General features: G+C 44.6%; 1 protein-coding gene, 1 long non-coding RNA gene and 1 pseudogene across 2 annotated transcripts; 1 reads left to right on the top strand and 2 right to left on the bottom strand.

Annotated features, from left to right (window-relative positions):
• Positions 1–751: 751 nt before the first annotated feature.
• Positions 752–21,910, top strand: LOC147098359 (uncharacterized). The gene is made up of 3 exons (XR_015074172.1): positions 752–1,026; positions 10,414–10,631; positions 14,914–21,910. It is a non-coding gene; the product is annotated as an uncharacterized LOC147098359 (long non-coding RNA).
• On the bottom strand, positions 1,348–1,781 carry LOC147098361 (histone H2A type 2-C-like; annotated as a pseudogene).
• LOC147098360 (histone H2B-like) lies at positions 2,734–3,180 on the bottom strand. Its single transcript, XM_085970104.1, has one exon. It carries the CDS (start codon positions 3,167–3,169, stop codon positions 2,795–2,797), a length of 375 nt encoding a protein of 124 aa, XP_085826230.1. The 5' UTR covers positions 3,170–3,180; the 3' UTR covers positions 2,734–2,794.
• Positions 21,911–22,753: the final 843 nt, after the last annotated feature.

Below are 22,753 nucleotides of genomic sequence, written 5' to 3'. Positions count from 1 at the left end.
GACTCTTTGGCCCGGACCCTGTATTCTCCCCTCACAGTGAAAAGCTCTTTTAGTCGTCCTGGGTGTCCATGCGCTCAGTGTTCTGTTTCCATTCAGCTTTTATATATCAGACAGATGGTGTGACGGGGAACCGGAGCTTTCCACCTCACAATAGGTTAAACCGAGCTTCTATGACAAGAGGCCAACTTGTGAGATTATTCTCCTTCTGAAGTTTGCTTCCTGCACAGATACTGTCGGGGATTGTGAAATTCAAGGGTTTAAGTAAAGTCATTGGATGGACTGTAATGTCTCCAGTTCCAACTGTCGGAGCCCGCTCTATCCTGAGGCTACTTCGGATTGGTCGCTTGATTGGAATCCCATTTCCTTAACAAAATAAACTATTGGCCTTAATTGATCAGTTTTAAAATTAAGTTTGAAACATTCCACCAAATTCAAAAAAGAAAGATTTTATTTATAATTATTCAATTGAACCGAGACAGACATTAAATTGGGGCAGTTTCACTAATTTTCTGATAATTTCCTCACCAGATTGACAGGACTTTAGCCGGAATGAATAAACTGACGAAATCAGTGCATTAAACAGGCGGCTCCTGCAGAGAGGCTGTGGGTGGCTCTTAAAGGACCCGTTGTGATTTCTATATTTCTGTCAGTAAATTGTGGAGTTTTACTTGGAGCTGGCATTCTTGGCCAACTCCCCGGGCAGCACCAGACTCACGGCGGTCTGGATGTGTTTCCACAATCCGCACTCTCCAAACTGTAAGACGTCTTTGCCATCTACTGGCTGAAAGCGAGTGCTCTAACAAGAGACAATGATTCAGCAGAAACCATTTTGTTTTTGACAGATACCTCAGCACCGTGTTTATGTTCCGCTTAAAACCATTGCCAAGTAGTTTATTGGTCAAGCTGAAAACTCCAAAAAACCATTAAAAGCAGATGGACGCGCTCACCCGATTCTAGGGTGAACAGTGTGGTTGATCATTGTGTGGGATAGACACCTCCTCTATCACTCTGGAACTATGTGGCAAGGTGAGATTCACTGCTGTATATGGGAAGATACTGTATGTCACTCTCTTGCAGTGTGTTAGTGCGGGATTGACAGGTGAGTATAGGAAATGCACTGCCACTCCCTCACAAGTACTGCTTGTTCATACAGAATACCAATTGTATGTGTTACTCTGTTACGGTGTGGCAGCGTTTGCTTGTCAGGTGAGTGGTGGATAGATAACAATCGACAAATCTGTGAATTTCAAAGTAGATTTTAAGATGTAACATGTTAAATCAGATCTGGTATAATTGTGACCCATAGAACAGAACAGTAACCAGCCCTTTCAAAGATAATGTGGGTGGCTATGAAAAGAGCCTTTGGGTTATTAGATTGAATCTTCTGCGCTTTACTTGCTCTTGGAGCTGGCAGTGTTGGTTTTCTTGGGCAGCAGCACCGCCTGGATATTAGGCAGCACCCCGCCCTGAGCGATGGTCACCTTTCCCAGCAACTTGTTGAGCTCCTCGTCGTTGCGGATGGCCAGCTGCAGGTGTCTGGGGATGATGCGGGTCTTCTTGTTGTCGCGGGCCGTGTTGCCGGCCAGCTCCAGGATTTCAGCGGTCAGATACTCGAGCACAGCAGCCATGTACACCGGGGCTCCGGCACCCACACGCTTAGCGTAGTTGCCCTTTCGCAGGTGCCTGTGAACACGGCCCACAGGGAACTACAGTCCGGTCCGGGATGAGCGAGACTTTGCCTTGGCCCGACCTTTACCGCTGGTTTTTCCTCTTCCAGACATTTCCACAATCAATACGGTCAGAGAAGGAATGAAAATCTCCTCCCACATCTGCCCTTCTTATACCTTCTGCAGGAATGCAGGTACCTAACTTGTGATTGGTCGCTCTGTGGTGAATTTTATTGGTGTTTTTCGGTGACCAATCACAGTCTGCTTTTCCCACCAATGAAAAGAGGGTGGAAATAACTGCCTCAACAGTCAGACCTCCAACGATTTCTTAAATTTCAAAATCCCCGCCAATATTTTTTAAATTGAGGATTATGTTAATAAATTCACCATTAGCCAAAGATTTCCAAGCACGTTTTATTCCCGTTTGTCTTATTCCATATTACCCTTGCACATTCCAGGCTGTGACAATCAGCCTGTTTAATTTCAGAATGTAACGGGCGGGAATCAAAGCCCATTGATTCTGTAAGCGGACACATTCCAGCTGAATCTTTGTAAAAGTGAGGTTTCAATAATTATCGATCGATCCTCTGCACAGGCGGGAGTGAAAACAGAACCGGGAGCCCTGTGAAAAGAGAAGAGGGACAGTGTTCAAACTGCCCCCGTTCCGGTCTGTTAGAACTCCCATTCTGGGCTGTTACACTGCAAGAAGTCTCGGGTTAATAAACCAACATTTATTTTTAAAACTGAAAACGCCTTGAGAGAACGTGACTGGAATCTGAGTCTTACCCCTAGAACAAGCTCTTAATTCGTCGGCAGGCGCTGTAAATGAACGGGTCTGAGAAGAAAGGGAAAGAGCGACCAGGGATCGTGTTTGCAATTTACTGAGGGCGAGAAATTCAACAGTGACGCTAATGTCGAACAAGACATTAAAACTGCTTATCTGAGAATTCAAAAGTAAATCCACAGGTGGAACTTTAAACGTTCTCAATGATACTTGTTCAGGAAATAATTGCAGTAAATTGATTGTAAAGGGAGATGCGATTGTGTCGCTCTTTCAGAGAGATTGTGGGTGGCTCTTAAAAGAGCCGTTGTGTTTTGGGTTTATTCTTTCAGAACAGCGTGGAGTTTTACTTGGAGCTGGTGTATTTGGTCACCGCCTTTGTCCCTTCCGACACAGCGTGCTTGGCCAGCTCCCCGGGCAGCAGCAGGCGCACGGCGGTCTGGATCTCCCGGGAGCTGATGGTGTGCCGCTTGTTGTAATGGGCCAGGCGGGAAGCCTCACCCGCGATGCGCTCGAAAATATCGTTCACAAACGAGTTCATGATGCTCATGGCCTTGGAGGAGATGCCGGTGTCAGGGTGAACCTGCTTCATCACTTTGTAGATGTAGATGGAGTAACTCTCCTTCCTCGACTTTCTGCGCTTCTTGCCGCTCTTCGGTGCCGGTTTCTTCACGATTTTCTTGGCGCCCTTCTTGGCAGCGGATTTCTTTTCATCAACCATCGTCTCATCAGTATCAGTAAACAACTTAAGCAAACGGTGCTCCGAGCTCGTATTATATAGGCAGCCCCAACAGTCCGTCCCACAGAGCTATGCTAATGAGGGATGGGTGAAGGCAAGGATTGCGATTGGTTTATTGGCAGCGTTGTTAATTTCCTTTGTTCTCTAGCTCTCTGACTGGATGCGTAAAGAAACCAATCAGATTCAGCGTTCATCTCAAATACTGCAATGCTGTCACGAATTAAAACCCCTTCCATATTTATACTGTCCTCAAATCACGTTTCTATTCTGCTCCCTCAAACATGTTCAGCGACGGCCGGTGTTACGTTGAAGGTTATTTGTGTTATAGAAACATAGAAGATAGGAGCAGCAGTAGGCCATTCGGCCCCTCCAACCTGCTCCGCCATTCAATGAGATCATGGCTGATCATCCAAACTCAGTACCATGTCCCTGCCTTCTCCCCATATCCCTTGATCACTTAGAAATATATCTAACTCCTTCTTGAATATAGAAACCAAGAAGCATAGAAGATAGGAGTCAGAGTTATTCTGTATCTGTCAGTCTCTGGTACTGTACATTGGTGTTGAATTAGCTCTGAATCAGTCTGTCTCTCGTACTGTATTTCAGCGAAGGTTTCTGCATGAATATGCTACTCACTCTGCTACTGTATGTGAGTGTGGGAATGAACCTCTCTGCAAATTAATTGTACTGCCTGTGATTGTGTACTCATTCTTTATCTGCCAGGCCCTCTGATGCTCTGTGTTACTGTGAGATTCATTCTCTGTCTGTCAGTCTCTGTTCTATATGTCAATGTTAGTGTAGTTATATATCTGTCAATCTCTGGTACTGTATGTGAGAGTGAGATTCATTCTGCACCAATCATTATTTAATTTGGGTTTAACTTTGTCTCTATCATTTGCTGGTACTGTGTACGAGTGTGTATTAATCCTGGGTCTGTCACCGTCTGGTACGCTGTGTCAGTGTGAGATTAATTCTCTTTCTCTGACAATCTCTAATAATGTATGTGAGACTGAGATTTATTCTATATCTGTTAGTTCCTGCTATGGCATGTGAGTTTAGGATTTATTCTGTACCTTTCAGTCTCTGATACTGTATGTGTGAGTTAGATTAATGTTGTCTCTGTCACGATTTGGTACTGTTTCAGAGTGTGAGATTCATTCTGTGTATCTGTCATCTCTGATACTGCATGTGAATGTCAGTTTAATTCTGTCTCTCACTATCTAGTAATGTAAGTGAGTGTGAGATTAATTATGTTTATCTGACCATCTCTGATACAGTATGTGAGCGTGAGATTTATCTGTACCTGTCAGTCTCTGATAATCTGTGTCAGTGTGAATTGATTCTGAATTAGTCAGTGTCAAATATTCTGTGTCACAGTGAGGTACATTCTATGCCTGTCATTCTCTGGTATTAGATTGAGAGTGAGATTCATTCTGTATCAGTCAGTCTTTAACACTCTGTATCAGATTGAGATTCATTTTATCCCTATCATTTTCTGGTACTGTATATGAGTGTTGGATTAATTATGTGCCTGTCTGGCTCTGATTCTCTGAGTTAGTGTGTGTCAGTCTATGATTCTGTATGTGAGAGTTAGATTAATTCAGGATCTGTCAGTCTCTGGTACTGTGTGTGAGTGTGGGAGTCAAACTGCAGGGCTCAGCACTAGGTCCCTTGCCTTTTGTGGTGCATATCAACGATCTTGTCTTGAATATAGGGGGTATGATTACGAAGTTTGCAGTTGATACTAAAATCGGCTGTGTGGTTGATACTAAAGAAGGAAGCTGTGGCCTGCAGGAAGACATCAATAAATTGGTCAGGTGGGCAGAACAGTGGCAAATGGAATTCAATCTGGAGAAGTGTGAGGTAATGCATTTGGGGAGGGGTAAAAAGGAAAGGGAATACACATTAAATGGTAGGACACTGAGCAGTGTAGAGAAACAAAGGGACCTTGGAATCCATGTCTACAGATCCCTGAAGGTAGCAGGCCAAGTATATTCACTCTGAATCTGAAAGTTTCTGGTTCATGAGTGTGGATTTTTGTCTTTATCTGTCAGTCTCTGCTATGTGAGTGTTTTTTTCACTATCTTCTTTTTCTTCTATGCAAATGTGTGTTTTTTATGTACCTGTCAGCTTCTGGTATGTGAGTGTGGGTTTCTTTTGTATCAGTCGGTCACAGGTGAGTGAGTGTGAGATTATTCTGTCTCTGTCAGTTTCTGGTATCTGAGTGTGTGATTTTCTTTGTACCTGTCAGTGTCTGGTTCGTGAGGATCAGATTTATTTTGTACATTATGGTTTCTTTTATGTGCCAGTGGGTTCTATTATGTACTTTTTAGTTTTTGTTGTATGTGTGGATTTCAATCAGTACCTGTAAGTTTCTGGGATGTGAGTGTGAGTTTTACTCGGTATCTGTTAGTCTCTGGTATGTGAATGTGGGACTTACTTTGTATCTCAGTATGAGTGAGCACTTTATTCTGTATCTGTCCATCTCTGGGATGTGAGTGTGGGTTTTACTCTGTAAATGTTATACTCTGGGATGTGTGTGGGGTTTTTTCTCTGTATATGCCATAATCTGGGATTCTTGTGGGGTTTTCAGTCTGTATCTGTCATACTCTGGGATGTGTGTGCGGTTTTTACTCTGTATATGTTAGTCTTTGGTGTGTGTGTGTGAGTTTTAATCTACCTGTCACTTTCTGCTTTCAGAGTGCCATGTTTTAATCTTTACCTGTCAGTTTCTGGCATGGAAAAGCGGGTGTTCATTCTGTGCCTGCCAGTCTCTGGTGTGTGAGAGTGGCTTTATTCTGTATCTGTGAGGCTCAAGGGGCTGTATGAACTACTGCTGCTTCTAATTCTGATACCTTTGGGATGTGAGTATGGGTTTTTGACTGTAATGTTCAGTTTCTGCCACGTGTGTGTGTGTTTTATTCTTTACCTCAATGTCTCTGGGTTGTGAGTGTGGGTTTACCTCTCTCAATATTCAAAGGGATTTGAGTGTCCTTTTACACGATTCGCAGGATGTGGTCATGCAGGTTAAATAATCAATTAGGAAGGTAACATATGTTAGCATTTATTGCAAAGGGTTTGCAGTAAAGCGTAAGTATGTGTTGCTGCAATTATATAGGCCTTTGGTTATATCATTACTGGAGTACTTTGCACATTTTGGACTCCTTATCTAAGGCAGGATATATATGCTTTAGAGGGGGTGCATCAAATGTTCACGAGATTTATTCCTGGGATGAGAGGGACTCAGTATAATGGGCATATGTTCTCAGGAGTTTAGAAGAATGAGAGGTGATTTCATTGAAACATTTCAAATTCTTAGCGGGCTTGACAGGGGTAGATGCTGCGAGGCTGTTTCCCCTGGCAGGAGAGTCTAAAACTAGGGTTCATAGTCTCACGATAAGGCATCAGAAAATTAGGACTTGTTGATGATAAATGTATCCACTCAGAGTGTCGTGAATCTTTGGAATTCTCTACTGCATGGGGCTGTGGATGCTCCGTCGATGAGTGTATTCAAGACTGAGATCATAGATTTTTGGGCACTAAGGGAATCAAGGGATATAGGGATAGGGTGGGATATTGGAGTTGTGGTCGAAGTTCAGATATGATCTTATTGAATGTCAGAGCAGGCTTGAGGGGCTTTATAATGTATTCCTGCTACTATTTCTTATCTTCTTATAGCTGACAGTCACTTGGATGCGAGTGTGGATTTTATTCTGTATCTGTCAGTCGCTGGAATGTGAGTGTGAGTTTCACTCTGTATCTGACAGTCTCTGGTATGAGTGTGAGTTTCACTCTGTATCTGACAGTCTCTGGTAAGTGAGTGTGAGTTTCACTCTATCTGACAGTCTCTGGTATGTGAGTGTGAGTTTCACTCTGTATCTGACAGTCTCTGGTATGTGAGTGTGAGTTTCACTCTGTAGCTGACAGTCTCTGGTATGTGAGTGTGAGTTTCACTCTGTATCTGACAGTCTCTGGTAAGTCAGTGTGAGTTTCACTCTGTATCTGACAGTCTCTGGTATGTGAGTGTGAGTTTCACTCTGTATCTGACAGTCCCTGGTATGTGAGTGTGTGTATCACACTGTATCTGACAGTCTCTGGTATGTCAGTGTGAGTTTCACTCTGTATCTGACAGTCTCTGGTAAGTGAGTGTGAGTTTCACTCTGTATCTGACAGTCTCTGGTTTGTGAATGTGAGTTTCACTCTATATCTGACAGTCTCTGGTATGTGAGTGTGAGTTTCACTCTGTATCTGACAGTCTCTGGTATGTGAGTGTGAGTTTCACTCTGTATCTGACAGTTTCTGGAATGTGAGTGTGAGTTTCACTCTGTATCTGTCAGTCTCTGGTATGTGAGTGTGAGTTTCACTCTATCTGACAGTCTCTGGTATGTGAGTGTGAGTTTCACTCTGTATCTGACAGTCTCTGGTATGTGAGTGTGAGTTTCAATCTGTTTCTGACAGGCTCTGGTATGTGAGTGTGAGTTTCACTCTGTATCTGACAGTCTCTGGTATGTGAGTGTGAGTTTCACTCTGTTTCTGACAGTCTCTGGTATGTGAGTGTGAGTTTCACTCTGTATCTGACAGTCTCTGGCATATGAGTGTGAGTTTCATTCTGTATCTGACAGTCTCTGGTATGTGAGTGTGAGTTTCACTCTGTATCTGTAAGTCACTGGTTTGTGAGTGTGAGTTTCACTCTGTATCTGACAGTCTCTGGTATGTGAGTGTGAGTTTCACTCTGTTTCTGACAGTCTCTGGTATGTGAGTGTGAGTTTCACTCTGTATCTGACAGTCTCTGGTATGTGAGTGTGAGTTTCACTCTGTATCTGTAAGTCACTGGTTTGTGAGTAGCGGCATTAATTTGTATCTGTTATTCTCCAGTGCCTGAGTTTTATTTTCCTCTTTATCATTCAGAGTCTGGAGTGTGAGTGTGGGCTTTACTCTGTACCTGTCAATCTCCGGGATGTTATTCTGTATCTGTCACCTTCTGTTGTGCGGGTGTGGATATCACTCTGTTACTTTCTGTCTCTTGTATGTGATTGTGGTATTATCTCTGTAAATGCCAGTTTCTAGTGCGTGAGTGGGGTTTTATGCTGTACCTGTCAGTTTCTGTTATATGAGTAAGGGTTTTAATCAGTTACTGCTGTTTCTGTTATGGAAGTGCGGAGTTTCTGCCAGTCTTTGTTTGTGGTTGTGGGTGACAGTCTCTGGGATGTGAGTGCAAGTTTCCCCCTGTACCTGTCACTCTCTGTGATGCGAGTGTGAGTTTCACTCTGTATCTGTCAGTCTCTTTTAAATGTGTATTGATTTTGTCTATAGCTGTCAACCTGGTATATGAATGTGGGATTTCGCCTAGCAATATCCGTCTCTGGGATGTGTGTGTGGATAATCCTCTAACTCATTTTCCAGTATATAGATGTACTGTTTTGTCTGTCAGTTTCTGGTGTGATTCTGTAATTTACTATGTACCTGTCAGTCTCTGCTTTGTGAATGTGGGCTTTATTCTGTGGCTGTCAGTTTTTGCTACTGTTTGTGAGTGTGGGATTAATTCTGTATCTGTTAGACTGGTAATATATGTGAGTTATTATGTAATTGACAGTCTATTGTACTGTACTATTCTTGCTCTGTGTGAATGTTGGATTGCATTCCTTCTCCATCTGTGTAAGCTAGTGCTAGTTTGTGATCATAAGTGGCTGTCTCAGGATTTGGTTCAGTCCATTACCTCCGATTCTCTGGTCTTGTATGGTAGTTGTTTGGTTTGATAGTCCATGTACTGTCAGCAGCGAGCATTGACTCCATATCAGTGTCTATCTGTTCGTGTTTGTGAGTAAGGGAGTGAAAATGGATCTGCCAATCATTGCAATGTGTTTGGGCTTTGAAATAACATCTTATTCTGCTGCTGCAAGTGACATAGAAACATAGAAGATAGGAGCAGGATTAGGCCATTCAGCCCCTCGAGCCTGCTCCGCCATTCAATGCGATCATGGCTGATCATCCAAATTCAGTACCCTGTCCCTGCTTTCTCCCCATACCCCTTGATCCCCTTAGCCTTAAGAAATATATCTAACTGCTTCTTGAATATATTTAATGAATTGGCCTCAACTGTTTTCTGTGGTAGTGAATTCCACAGGTTCACCACTCTCTGGGTGAAGAAATTCCTCCTCATCTCAGTCCTAAATGGCTTACCCCTTATCCTTAGTCTGTGACCCCTGGTTCTGGACTCCCCTGCCATCGTGAACATCCTTCCTGCATCTATTCTGTCTAGTCCTGTTAGAATTTTATAAGTTTCAATGAGATCCCCTCTCATTCATCTAAATTCTACCGAATATAAGCCTAATCGACCCAATCTCTCCTCATACATCATTCCTGCCATCCCAGGTATCAGTCTGGTGAATCTTCACTGCACTCCCTGCATGGCAAGAACATCCTTCCTCAGATAAGGCCATCCTTCCTCAGGTAAGGACAACATTCCTCAGATAACGACTGTGAGATTCATAATGTAACTCTGGAAATTCGGATCAAAGTGGGACTGTTCCTGTTGGAGGAAATTTTAAAATGGCACCGTAGTGCCTGCTGAAATACTTGACATTCATTGACATTTTGCAGACACTGGCTTAACAGACAGCTGACTTGATCTGCTTACACCAAATGTGTGATGTCACTTGTACAGAACAGTAATATAATTAAGTTGCTTGCTAACGGTATAATAATATAATCAACTTGTTTTTGACAGAGTGTGATTAAGGGTTGCTAAGGTATCGGATTGGCCAAAGTTAAAGGATGCTAAAGTACCAGATTGGCCAAGGAATTAATGTAATATGGTATCTTTCCTGTTTTTAAATTGTATAAAAGGAGCGCGGCTGCTATTGTAAAGCTGAGAAGCTGGCGATTGCACCAAGAGGGTGTATAGCACTTCTCCCAGAGTGCTCTGTAAATAAAAGTGTACTCGCACATTCCAGCAAGGTCCGCAGTAGTCTGAGTTTATTGCTCTATAAGTCGAAGTTGGGTATACGTCGACCCTGTATATCACTGGGTCCGTTCAGGCTCCAATTCGGCGGTAACAAATTGGCACTGCGAGCAGGGTCACCGGTGTTTTAGTACTCTGATCAAGTATAAGGACGCAGAGTGATCAAAGAATAAGTAAGTGGACTAGTGGAGTGTGGGTCTGCACTTGACATTTGTCTGTGATGAACTTATATTCGTATCTGTATTGACAAAATTTTAATCCTCAGGTCTTATTCGGGACTAACAGACTGATGTTAGGAACTTGTGGAGCGGGGTAAAACGTTACACGTCCGGGCACTCTTGAAAGACAGAGAAACCCAGACCTCTGAGAACGCCGCTTCGAGTATGTTAAAACGCCCGGGTATTCTTAGAAGAAAAGAATAGGGGGGCATTCAAAAACGTGACTCCAGACAAAGAGGAAAGGTCGGTGGACTAATGATGTCAGGTAAGGAGATTAAGAGGGGGCCCCCGGGCTCCCTCAACGATTCATATATGACAGACAGGCATTCACTAATTTAAAAAATGCAGAAGGACGGATGGGACGTATCACAGACATTAGAACTTCAGAGAAATTGGCTGAGTAAACAGAAAAAGGATAAAACTAAAAAGGCGAGGGTGTTACTAGTACACCAATTGTCAGGACTGATAGAACAAGAAAATGTAATTAAGAAAATTGTTAAAGATAAAACACAGGACATTAAAACTCTCGAAACAAAGATAACTTGCCAAGTTAAGGTAATTAAGGATTTAGAAAAGAGTGCTACATGTGAGGGCGGACGAATGAGTGGTTGGACGGATGCTACTTCCCTCCCCCATACGAGACACTAGATCCAACGGCTCCCATGTTTGAGGAAAAGGTAGAAAGTGTCGACATGGCCCCAGTAACCCGGGGTGGAAACGCCGCTGCACCAACAGTGAGTTATAAACCCTTTACCCCCGGGGAGAGACAACAAATCATGACAGTCCTGGGAAAACTCCAGACCCGTAGCCTGAACGCAAAGTTTTGGGCAGAACTCAACACCGTTTGGGTGGGGCATCAGTTACATCTAAGAGACATCCATCAGTTAGTTCGGGCAGCCTGTCCGGCGGACAGGTGGCGACTTGTGGCGGGCGATCCCGGTGCGGGCGCCACCGCAGCCGCAAGGGATTACAGTGGGGGACGCTGGACACATGCAGTAGCCCTCACTGCCAAAGTAGACGCCCAACATGCACCCTTTGTTCTCTTTAAAACTGAAGTCCAACGGGTTTTAGGTGACTCCCCCACTAATTGGAGTAAAATTACAGCGACTAAAAAACAAAAGGGAGAAGGGGCCTCAGAATATGGCGAGCGACTATTTAGTATTTACCAGGAAAGTTCGGGCCAACCAAACACTGTCAGGACAGATCCGGCATTTATACAAGCATTTAAGGATGGCTTATCACCGGCACACCAAACAATCATAAAAATGGGAGTAGTGAGCGCAAGAAATTATGATCATGGGCATGTGAAATAGCCGGAAACGGGATGAAGGATGAGATAGTGACAAAAGCTAAACAAGAAAAAATAGCTGCGGTCGGCCAATTGGAAACTGGAGCAAGACCCAAAAAGGGACCATGCCGTCCCCGGAGTTTGGGCAGAAACAAAACTAGACACAGGAAAAGCTGGTATTGACCCTATCAAGATCCCAGGACCAGAACATAAGCCACACCGCCAGTACCCCATAAAAACCGAGGCAAGAAAGGCAGTCATAGACATAGTAAAAGGACTTGTAGAGAAAGGCATCCTGAGAGAAACAACAAGTACAACCAATTCCCCTACATGGCCAGTAGGAAAACCTGACGGAAGCTATAGGTTAACTATAGATTAAACTGCCCTCAACAAGGTCACCCCTAAGTTACATCCTATCGTTGCCAGCCCCTCAACCATCTTAAACGGTCTAGCCCCAGAACACCAGATCTTCACGGTCCTGGACATAGCCAACGGATTCAGGGCCTTACCCTTGGACCCAGAATCACAGGAAAAATTTGCGTTTACGGTAGGGGACAAACAGTATACCTGGACCCGGCTCCCACAGGGGTTTCACAATCGCCCGGCTATCTTTCACCGAGTCATGAGCGACATCTTAAAAAGGGTAGAACTGCCCAGCGGGAGTATGATTCTCCAGTATGTTGATGACATACTAATAGCTTCGGAAACGAAAGAAGGGCACCAGACGACCCTGTACCTAGTATTAAAAACATTGGAGACGGCTGGCCTAAAGGTGAGCCCCAAAAAGGCACAGATAGGAAAAACCCAGGTATTGTATCTGGGACACCTTATCTCCCAGGGACTTAAAGAAATGCCACCGGACAGAAAGGACGCTGTCCAGAGTATGCCCAGGCCCGTAACTGTGAGGGGAGTAAGGAAGGTATTAGGCCTCTTTAATTATAGTAGAAACTTTATCCCAGGGTTCGCTAAAATAGCAGAACCCATACAGCGGCTAGTGAAAGGGGGCAAACCAGCACTGGACTCAATAGAATGGGGCCCAGAGCAGGAGGAAGCTTATATCCAACTGAAGTCAGAATTAATGTCAGCCCCAGGATTGGGATTACCAGACATGTGCAAAGACTTCCACATACACTGCAATAATGAAGGGGGATTTTATCCCGCGATGGTAACACAGGATCATGGGGACAAGCGCAGGCCAGTGGCATACTACTCCACTGCAGAAGGACCTGTAGTAACCGGGCTTTCACGGTGTATAGCCGCATTAGATTGTGCTGCCTGGGCCATAAAGGTCAGCGAGCCAATTGTGATGACAGGAAACATTATCCTTCACACCAAACACACCTTGGTAGAAATGCTGAACACGGGAAAATTGAGATCCGTCTCAAATATGAGACGAGCAAAATGGGAAGCGGTCCTCCTCCCTCCGAGTAAAGCAGTAACCATCATTAGGGATATGGGGGACAATCCGGCAGAAGGAATATTAGGAACCGGAGAGCCTCATAACTGTGGGGATGTAGATATGAACTTAGAAGAAGATAGAATAAAGGATAACCCTCTGGCGACGGCCGAAGGAACACTTTATGTAGATGGGTCGCGCAAACATATGGATGGACTACCCCGCACAGGGTGGGCCGTAGTTAATGACCGATTGGAAACAGTAGAGTCAGGGCGAATCGATGGGGGTTTGTCAGCCCAAGTGGCCGAGTTAGTGGCACTCACTAAGGCACTGGAGATGTCGGAAAATAAAGTGGTAAACATCTACACAGATAGTAGATACGCCTTTGGGGTAGTCCATGACTATATGACCGCCTGGGGTAGGAGAGGATTCATTACGACAGGAGGCAATCCTATAAAACATCAGAGAAGGATAGAGGCCCTCCTTGAGGCTAGTAATAAGCCCCAACAAGTTGCAGTAATAAAAATCAAGGCACACCAGAGAGAGCCGGACAGAACTAGCCGAGATTGGTTAAACCACCAGGGGAACCAAGCAGCGGACAAAGCTGCACAATTCGCGTTAGAACAAGAGGAGATTAGCGACACACCAGTGGCTAGCATAAGTAACCCAGGAGATGAGATAAGTATTGAAGAACTGCACGAGGACACACCAGATGTTGAGAAAGGTACGTGTGAGAAACAAGGCGCTATACGAGGGAGCGATAACGTCTGGCGAAAGGATGATAAGTTAATGGCCCCAGAGTGCATACAAAACACTCTGTTGGAAATTCACCACGGGCTCTCTCACTCGGGAAGAGAGGCAATGACAGGAAGTCTCGGTACAGAATGGTGGTGGAAAGGGATGGGGAGAGATATTGCTAAACACTGCCACTAGTGTGTTACGTCTGCACAGTAGAATCCAGGCAGGCCAATAAAGGTTAATATGGGACATCAACCCAAGCCACGAGGCCCATGGGAACATTTGCAATCAATTTTACTGGCCCTCTACCCCCGTCCCACGGTAAAACTTACTGCCTGGTAATCATAGACCAATTCACTCGATGGGTGGAGGCTTTTCCAACACGGAACTGCACCGCCCTGACGGTTGCCAGAATCCTAGAAGAAGAAGTAATTCCCCGATGGGAAGTGCCCCTTCAAATCGACTCCGATCAAGGCACTCACTTTACTGGTAGTGTCATAAAAACCGTATGTCAATTAATGGGTATAAAACAGAAGTTCCACATCCCCTACCACCCACAAAGTTCAGGAATGGTGGAACGGATGAACCGTACCCTTAAAAATGCATTGGCCAAGGCGATGCAAACATCGGGAAAAACATGGACTGAAGTGCTGCCCATCATCCTGATGAAACTTCGGGCCACTACAAACCGAACGACTGGCCTTACCCCTTATGAACTAATGACAGGAAGGGCGATGCAATTACCCGAAGGCATCATAACAGGGGGGGCCGATGTAGGTCCTCTAAAAGATAAATTAAAACGATTCGTTTTGGAACTCAGCACTCAATTAAAGGAGATGCGTAAAAATATCCGTGACCAACAGCGGGAAAGGGACAAGGAGCTAGAACTTAACACGCTCCCGGACATTCCCCCCGCCGGAGCGTGGGTCATGGTAAGAAATCTATCTGGCAAACCGGGGTTCGCGCCGAAATGGAGCGGACCCTATGAGATCATAATCAGTGGGGACACCTGTGCCTGTCTGGACATAAGGGGAAAGGGCATATGGAAACATTGGACTCAGTTGAATTTATATAAAGGACATGAACGTGAATAATTACCCCCACTGTTCTGAATCTGTTCCACAGAAAAAAAAGAGACCCCTTCGGCAATAACTGGAAGAAGAATATTGCATCAAAAACATGTATAAGTTACTGTGTATAGTTGCGTTGATACGTATTGTCACGGGAGATGCGGCGACAGGACCGCATAGAAAACGGGGATTGTATGTAAATACGTTTTTATATATGTCATATAAGTATGCCAAACGGAGTGGGATAGATGCCTGTTGGGTATGTAGCCATACTCCCACTCATGCGAAAGGAGGGATACCCTTGCGACCAATACCCTTGAACCTCACAGATATGGCAGAATGGATAATTAATAGAAATCATACGAAACCGAAAAATACCACTTTATCCACCTTCGGAAAAACCTGGGAACAGAAATGGACTAGCCTAAGGAATGAGTTCCAGGGGGGAGGATATTCGTTAGAAAATTTTAAAGAATGGTATAAGCCAACATATAATTATACGAAAGAACCCCACTTTTTAGTTCTTGCCAATACGTCAGGAAAGGGCCAGCCGATCGGGGAGATATGTTGGGAACGCGGTACAGAACAGACTGAAGGGATCAGAATTGATGTGGGGAAAAGTCATTGTATACAAAATTTTACCACATATAATGCAGGAAATTCCATGGAAAGCTGGTGGTTCAATACCACCAATTTGATGAATTTGACCAATAATAAACCATGGAATGGGACCAGGCGAACAAATACTGACAACCAGATGGGTTTTACCGTCTTCCGCACCAACATAAACCCCGAACAACCGGGACAGATAATGACAGCATATAATGGGACATACTTCATATGCGGTCATAGAGCATACCCCTGGCCACCAGAGAATTGGGCAGGATCATGTTTTTGGGGTATGTAGTATGTAGTACCATATATACACCACATAAAGGAATTGAAAGCATAGTCGTACTAAAAGAGAACTTCCCACCTGGCAGGTGTTACTAGGAGCTATGTTCCCCACGGCTGGAATAGTGCTTACTTCTCAAGAAATATGGTTATTGGCAACCATAATTGAGGGAGTAGCCAATGACACGGCTGAATCCCTGAGAGAGATGAGTGCCGAAATGGTAGCCCTAAGAACTGTCGCCCTACAAAATAGAATGGCACTAGATTACCTACTAGCTGCACAGGGAGGTACATGTGCCATGATAGTAGCAGAATGCTGTACATACATCCCAGACAGTTCTGAAAATATTACCAACCTAGCGGACCATATTCAAAAACAAGTAGCTTTGCTCCATCAATCCAATATTGGAGGCGGATGGTTTGATTGGTTACTGGGAGGATCAGGCTGGGGTGCTTGGCTAGTGCAAATGATATTGATCATGGCTGTGATATGTATACTGCTGTGCTGTGCATTGAGTATCATTAAAATGTGCTGTCAAACTGCTGTGAAAGCTGTGCTGCCAGTAGCTTCTGTCGAAGAATACACCGACCTCCTGCCCAGAAATATGGGTGAAGAAGAAGAAACGTATGATGACATGGCCGGAATGGCCGGTTCTCAGTGGATGAGTCAGTGGCTGTAAACCAACCCTGTGAAGAAACGAAGAACGATGGTCATCTGGGAGCAAGAGGATCGTGCTCCAGGACAAAAAGGAGGGGCTGTTGGAGGAAATTTTAAAATGGCACCGTAGTGCCTGCTGAAATACTTGTCATTCATTGACATTTTGCAGACACTGGCATAACAGACAGGGTTACAAGAGACTCTTTGGGCCGGACCCTGTATTCTCCCCTCACAGTGAAAAGCTCTTTTAGTCTTCCTGGGTGTCCATGCGCTCAGTGTTCTGTTTCCATTCAGCTTTTATATATCAGACAGATGGTGTGACGGGGAACCGGAGCTTTCCACCTCACAATAGTTTAAACCGAGCTTCTATGACAAGAGGCCAACTTGTGAGATTATTCTCCTTCAGAAGTTTGCTTCCTCCACAGATACTGGCGGGGATTGTGGAATTCAAGGGTTTAAGAAAAGTCATTGAATGGACTGTAATGTCTCCAGTTCTAACTCTAGGAGGCCGCTGTAACCTGAGGCTACTTCGGATTGGTCGCTTGATAGAAATCTCATTACCTTAACAAAAATAACTATTGGCCTCAATTGAAGAATTTATAAATTAATCTTGAAACAATCCGCTAAATTCAAAAAAATAAATACTTTTATTTATAATTAATAAATTCGACAGAGACAGATTTTAAAATGCGGCAGTTTCCCTATTTGTCTGATAATGTCATCACCAGATTGAAAGGACGTTAAGCCGGAATGAATAAACTGACGAAATCAGTGCATTAAACAGGCGGCTCCTTCAGAGAGGCTGTGGGTGGCTCTTAAACGAGCCGTTGTGTTTTTTTTTGTCAGTAAATTGTGGAGTTTTACTTGGAGCTGGCGTTCTTGGCCACCCCGTGCTTGGCCAGCTCCCCGGACAGCACCAGACTCACGGCGGTCTGGATGTGTGGACACAATCCGCACTCTCCAAACTATTAGAGGTTGGTGCCATCTCCTGGCCGATAGCGAGTGCTGCAACAAGAGACAATGATTCAGCAGAAACCATTTTGATTTCGACAGATACCTCAGTACCCTGTTTATGTTCCGCTTAAAAACATTGCCAAGTAGTTTATTGGTCCAGCTGAAAACTCCAAACAACCATTAAATGCAGGAAAAACTCAGCAGGCCAGGCAACATCCGTGGAGAGAAATTAGAGTCAACGTTTCGGGTCAAAGCCCTTTATCAAGACTAAAGAGGTACAGGGAATGAAATAGATTAAGATGCCAGGCTGGGAGACAACAAGAGAAGAGACATTACGAGGTATTCAAAACGAGACGAGATGGTGATAGGACTAGTGGAGACAAAAGACAGCTCTAGATTAGGTGTGAAATGCGCTGGCAGAATGGGAGACAGCTGCCATCCGCAGTATTTTGCTATCGAACCATTAAATGCAGATGGACGCGCTCACCCGATTCTAGTGTGAACAGTGTGGTTGATCATTGAGTGTGGGATAAACACTTCCTCTGTCATTCTGGTACTTTGTGCCAATGTGGGATTCACTGCTGAATATGGGATAGATACTGTATCTGTCACTCTCTGGTACTGTGCGTTAGTGTGGGATTGATAGGTGAGTATAGGAAAAGCACTACCACTCACTCACTGGTACTGCATGAGTGAGGGAGTATTCGTTCATACAGGATAGCAATTGTATCTGTCACTCTGTTACTATGTGGCAGCGTTTGATTGTCAGGTGAGTGGTGGATAGATAATGTAATGGGCAAAACTGTGGCAAATGAATTTCAAAGTAGATTTTAAGATTTAACATGTTAAATCAGATCTGGTATAATTGTGACCCATTAAACAGAACAGTAACCAGCCCTTTCAAAGATAATGTGGGTGGCTCTGAAAAGAGCGTTTTGGTTATTAGATTGAATCTTGTGCGCTTTACTTGCTCTTGGAGCTGGCAGTGCTGGTTTTCTTGGGCAGCAGCACCGCCTGGATATTAGGCAGCACCCCGCCCTGAGCAATGGTCACCTTTCCCAGCAGCTTGTTGAGCTCCTCGTCGTTGCGGGTGTCTGGGGATGATGCGGGTCTTCTTGTTGTCGCGGGCCGCGTTGCCGGCCAGCTCCAGGATTTAAGCGGTCAGATACTCGAGCACAGCAGCCATGTAGACCGGGGCTCCGGCACCCACACGCTCAGCGTAGTTGCCCTTTCGCAGGTGCCTGTGAACACGGCCCACAGGGAACTGCAGTCCGGCCCGGGATGAGCAAGACTTAGTTTTGGCCCGAACTTTACCGCTGGTTTTTCCTCTTCCAGACATTTCCACCATCAATACGGTGAGAGAAAGAATGAAAATCTCCTCCCACATCTGCCCTTCTTATACCTTTTGGAGCAATGCAGGGACCTAACTTGTGATTGGTCGCACTGTGGTGAATTTCATTGGTGCTTTCCGGTGACCAATCACAGTCTGCTTTTCCCACCAATGCAAAGAGGGTGGAAATAACTGCCTCAGCAGTCAGACCTCCAACGATTTTTTAAATCTCAAAATCCCCGCCAATAATTTTTAAATTGAGAATTATATTAATAAATTCACCATTTGCCAAAGATTTCCAAGCACGTTTTATTCCCGTTTGTCTTATTCCATATTTCGCTTGTGATAATCAGCCTGTTTAATTTCAGAATGTAACGGGCGGGAATCAACCCCCATTGATTCTGTAAGCGGACAGATTCCAGCTCAATCTTTGTAAAAGTGAGGTTTCAATAATTATCGATCGATCCTTTGCACAGGCGGGAGTGAAAACAGAACCGGGAGCCCTGTGAAAAGAGAAGAGGGACAGTGTTCAAACTGCCCCCGTTCCGGTCTCTGTTAGAACTCCCATTCTGGGCTGTTACACTGCAAGAAGTCTCGGGTTAATAAACCCCCAACAGTTATTTTTAAAACCTGAAAATGCCTTGAGAGAGAACGATGTGACTGGAATCTGAGTCTTACCCGTAGAACAAGCTCTTAATTCGTCGGCAGGCGCTGTAAATGAACGGGTCTGAGAATAAAGGGAAACGTAGAAACATAGAAGATAGGAGCAGGAGTAGGCCATTCGGCCCCTCGAGCCTGTTCCGCCATTTAATGAGATCATGGCTGATCATCCAAATTCAGTACCCTGTCCCTGCTTTCTCCCCATATCCCTTGATCCCATTAACCTTAAGAAATATATCTAACTCTTTCTTGATTATATTTAATGAATTGGCCTCAACTGCCTTCTGTGGTAGAGAATTCCACAGGTTCACCACTCTCTGGGTGAAGAAATTCCTCCTCATCTCAGTCCTAAATGGCTTACCCCTTATCCTTAGATTGTGACCCCTGGTTCTGGACTCCCCCACCATCGGGAACATCCTTCCTGCATCTAGTCTGTCTAGTCCTGTTAGAATTTTATAAGTTCCAATGAGATCCCCTCTCATTCTTCTAAACTCTAGTGAGTATAAACCTAATCGACCCAATCTCTCTTTATAAGTCATTCCTGCCATTCCAGGTATCAATCTGGTGAATCTCCGCTGCACTCTCTCCATGGCAAGAACATCCTTCCTCAGATAAGGCGACCTAAACTGCACACAATACTCAAGGTGTGGTCTCACCAAGGCCTTGTACACCTGCAGCAAGACATCCTTGCTCATGTACTCGAATCCTCTCGCTATGAGGGCCAACATTTGTCTTCTTAACCGCCTGCTGCACCTGCATGCTTACATTCAGCGACTGGTGCACAATGACCCCCAGGTCTCGTTGCACTTCCCCTTCTCCCAATCTATTGCCATTCAGATAATAATCTGCCTTCCTGTTTTTGATACCAAAATGGATAACCTCGCATTTATCCACATTATACTGCATTTGCCATGCATCTGCCCAATCGCTCAACCTGTCCAAATCATACTGGAGTTTCACTGCATCCTCCTCACAGCACACGCACCCACCTAGCTTTGTATCATCTGCAAACTTGGAGATATTACATCTAGTTCCCTCGTCTAGATCATTTATATATATTGTGAATAGCTGGGGTCCTAGCACCGATCCCTGCATTACCCCACTAGTCACCCATTTATTCCAACTCTTTGCTTCCTTTCTGCCAACCAGTTCTCTATCCAAGACAGTACCTTACCCCCAATCCCATGTGCTTTAACTATGCACGCTAATCTCTTATGCGGGACCTTATTGAAAGCCTTCTGAAAGTCCAAATACACCACATCCACTGGTTCTCATTTAACTATTCTAGCAGTTACATCCTCAAGAAATTCCAGTAGATTAGTCAAGCACGGTTTACCTTTTGTAAATCCATGTTGACTTTGTCCGATCCTGTCACTGTTTTCCATGTGCTCTGCTATTACATCTTTTACAATGGATTCTAGCATTTCCCCACTACCGATGTCAGGCTTACCGGTCTGTAATTCCCCGTTTTCTCTCTACCACCTTTTTTAAATAGTGGGGTTACATTAGCTATCCTCCAATCCATGGGAACTGTTCCAGATCCTATAGAATTTTGGACGATGACCAGCAATGCATCTGCTATAAACTGCGATAGGATGACCTAAACTGTGTTAACAGGAGCCTGGCTGCGATGCCTGGAATCGAACTTCAATGAACTCGCGAGGGAGGGCAGCGAGCCACACCACGATAAATTCATCGCCCTAATTTTAAATTGTTAGACGCTGTATTTACAGATCATTCGCCATAGGTCTTTGGAGCTTTAGTCAGGACGTGTAAAACACTTTGCAATCATCTTAGACTGAATGGAAACAAGATGTTCAGGTTATTTCTCTCCAGTTTAAAATAGTTACTGATGAATGGTTTTCCTGTTGCACCACTGTCTGGCGGCCAGGAGATGGCACCAACCTCCAATAGTTTGGAGAGTGCGGATTGTGTCCACACATCCAGACCGCCGTGAGCCTGGTGCTGCCCGGGAGCTGGCCAAGCACGGGGTGTCGGAAGGGACAACAGCAAATAAATTTCAAAACGCACTGTAAAAGCACAAAACAAAGCAACGGCTCTTTTCAGAGGAAGTCGCAGCATTAATATAGTCAAATTATTCATTCGGGATATCGTCCATTTATAGAATCACAGAACGATTCCGCACATTAGCAGGCCGAGAGGAGACTTGATTGATGTGTATATGAAGGGCCTACATAGAGTGGACAGGAAAGACCTATTTCCCTTAGCAGAGAGATCAATCACCAGGGGGTAAAGATTTAAAATAATTGGTAGAAGAAGTAGAGGAGAGTTGAGCAGAACTTTTTTCACCCATAGGTTGTTGGGGGTCTGGAACGTTTTGCCTGAAAGTGAGGTAGAGGCAGAAACCCTCATCATATTTAAAAACTATATGTTACGCCCTTGAAGTGTCATAAACTGAAAAGCTAAGGACCAAGATCTGGAAAGTGTGATTCGACAGCATAGATATTTTTTGTGCTGAATCCTTCTGTACCGCAAATGTCTATGATTCTGTGAATAAAGATCATTCAGCCCATCGTGCCTATGTTGATTTAAAACATCCACACACCAAGATATAGATCTTGGAGTAAAATATAGAATTACACCGATCACAATGTAAATCAACTGTCTACCCTCGCTCCCAGGTCACTGCTCTCTCTGTGAGGTGGTGGGTGGCTCTTAAAAGAGCCTTTGTGTTGTGTTTGGTGGAAAGGGTCGAGTTGTTCAGCCACCGAATCCATAGAGAGTGCAGCCCTGCCGTTTCAGAGCGTACACCACGTCCATGGCAGTGACCGTCTTGCGCTTGGCATGCTCAGTGTAGGTGACCGCATCCCTGATCACATTCTCCAGGAAAACATTCAGCACCCCGCAGGTATGTGAGTGGGGCTTTGTCCTCTACCTGTCATTCTCTGGTATGTTGGTGGTGTTTTGTCCTGTACCTGTCAGTTTCTGTTATGTGAGTGTGGAAGTGCATTTGCCTGTCAGTTTCTGTTATGTGAGTGAGGTTTTCTCCTGTACCTGTCAGTTTCTGGTATGTGAGTGGTGTTTTGTCCCTTAGCTGTCAGCTTCTGGTATGTGAGAGGAATTTTATCCTGTACCTGTCAGGTTCTGTTATGTGAGCGGGGTTTTGTACTATAGCTGCCATTTTCTGATCTGTGAGTGGGGTTTTGTCCTGTACCTGTCAGCTTCTGGTATGTGAGCGGGGTTTTGTACTATAGCTGTCATTTTCTGATCTCTGAGTGCGGTTTTGTCCTGTACCTGTCAGCTCCTTGTAGGTGAGAGGGATTTTATTCTGTACCTGTTGGTTTGTGGCATGTTATTGCGGATATGCATTTGCCTGTCAGTTTCTGTGATGTGAGTGAGGTTTTTATCCTGTACCTGTCAGTTTCTGGTATATGAGTT

The sequence above is a fragment of the Somniosus microcephalus genome, chromosome 29, assembly GCF_052327205.1.
Source record: "Somniosus microcephalus isolate GS21.2 chromosome 29, FLI_Smic_1.0, whole genome shotgun sequence".
Classification (NCBI taxonomy): Eukaryota; Metazoa; Chordata; class Chondrichthyes; order Squaliformes; family Somniosidae; genus Somniosus; species Somniosus microcephalus.
This window is presented reverse-complemented; position numbering and strand designations above follow the sequence as displayed.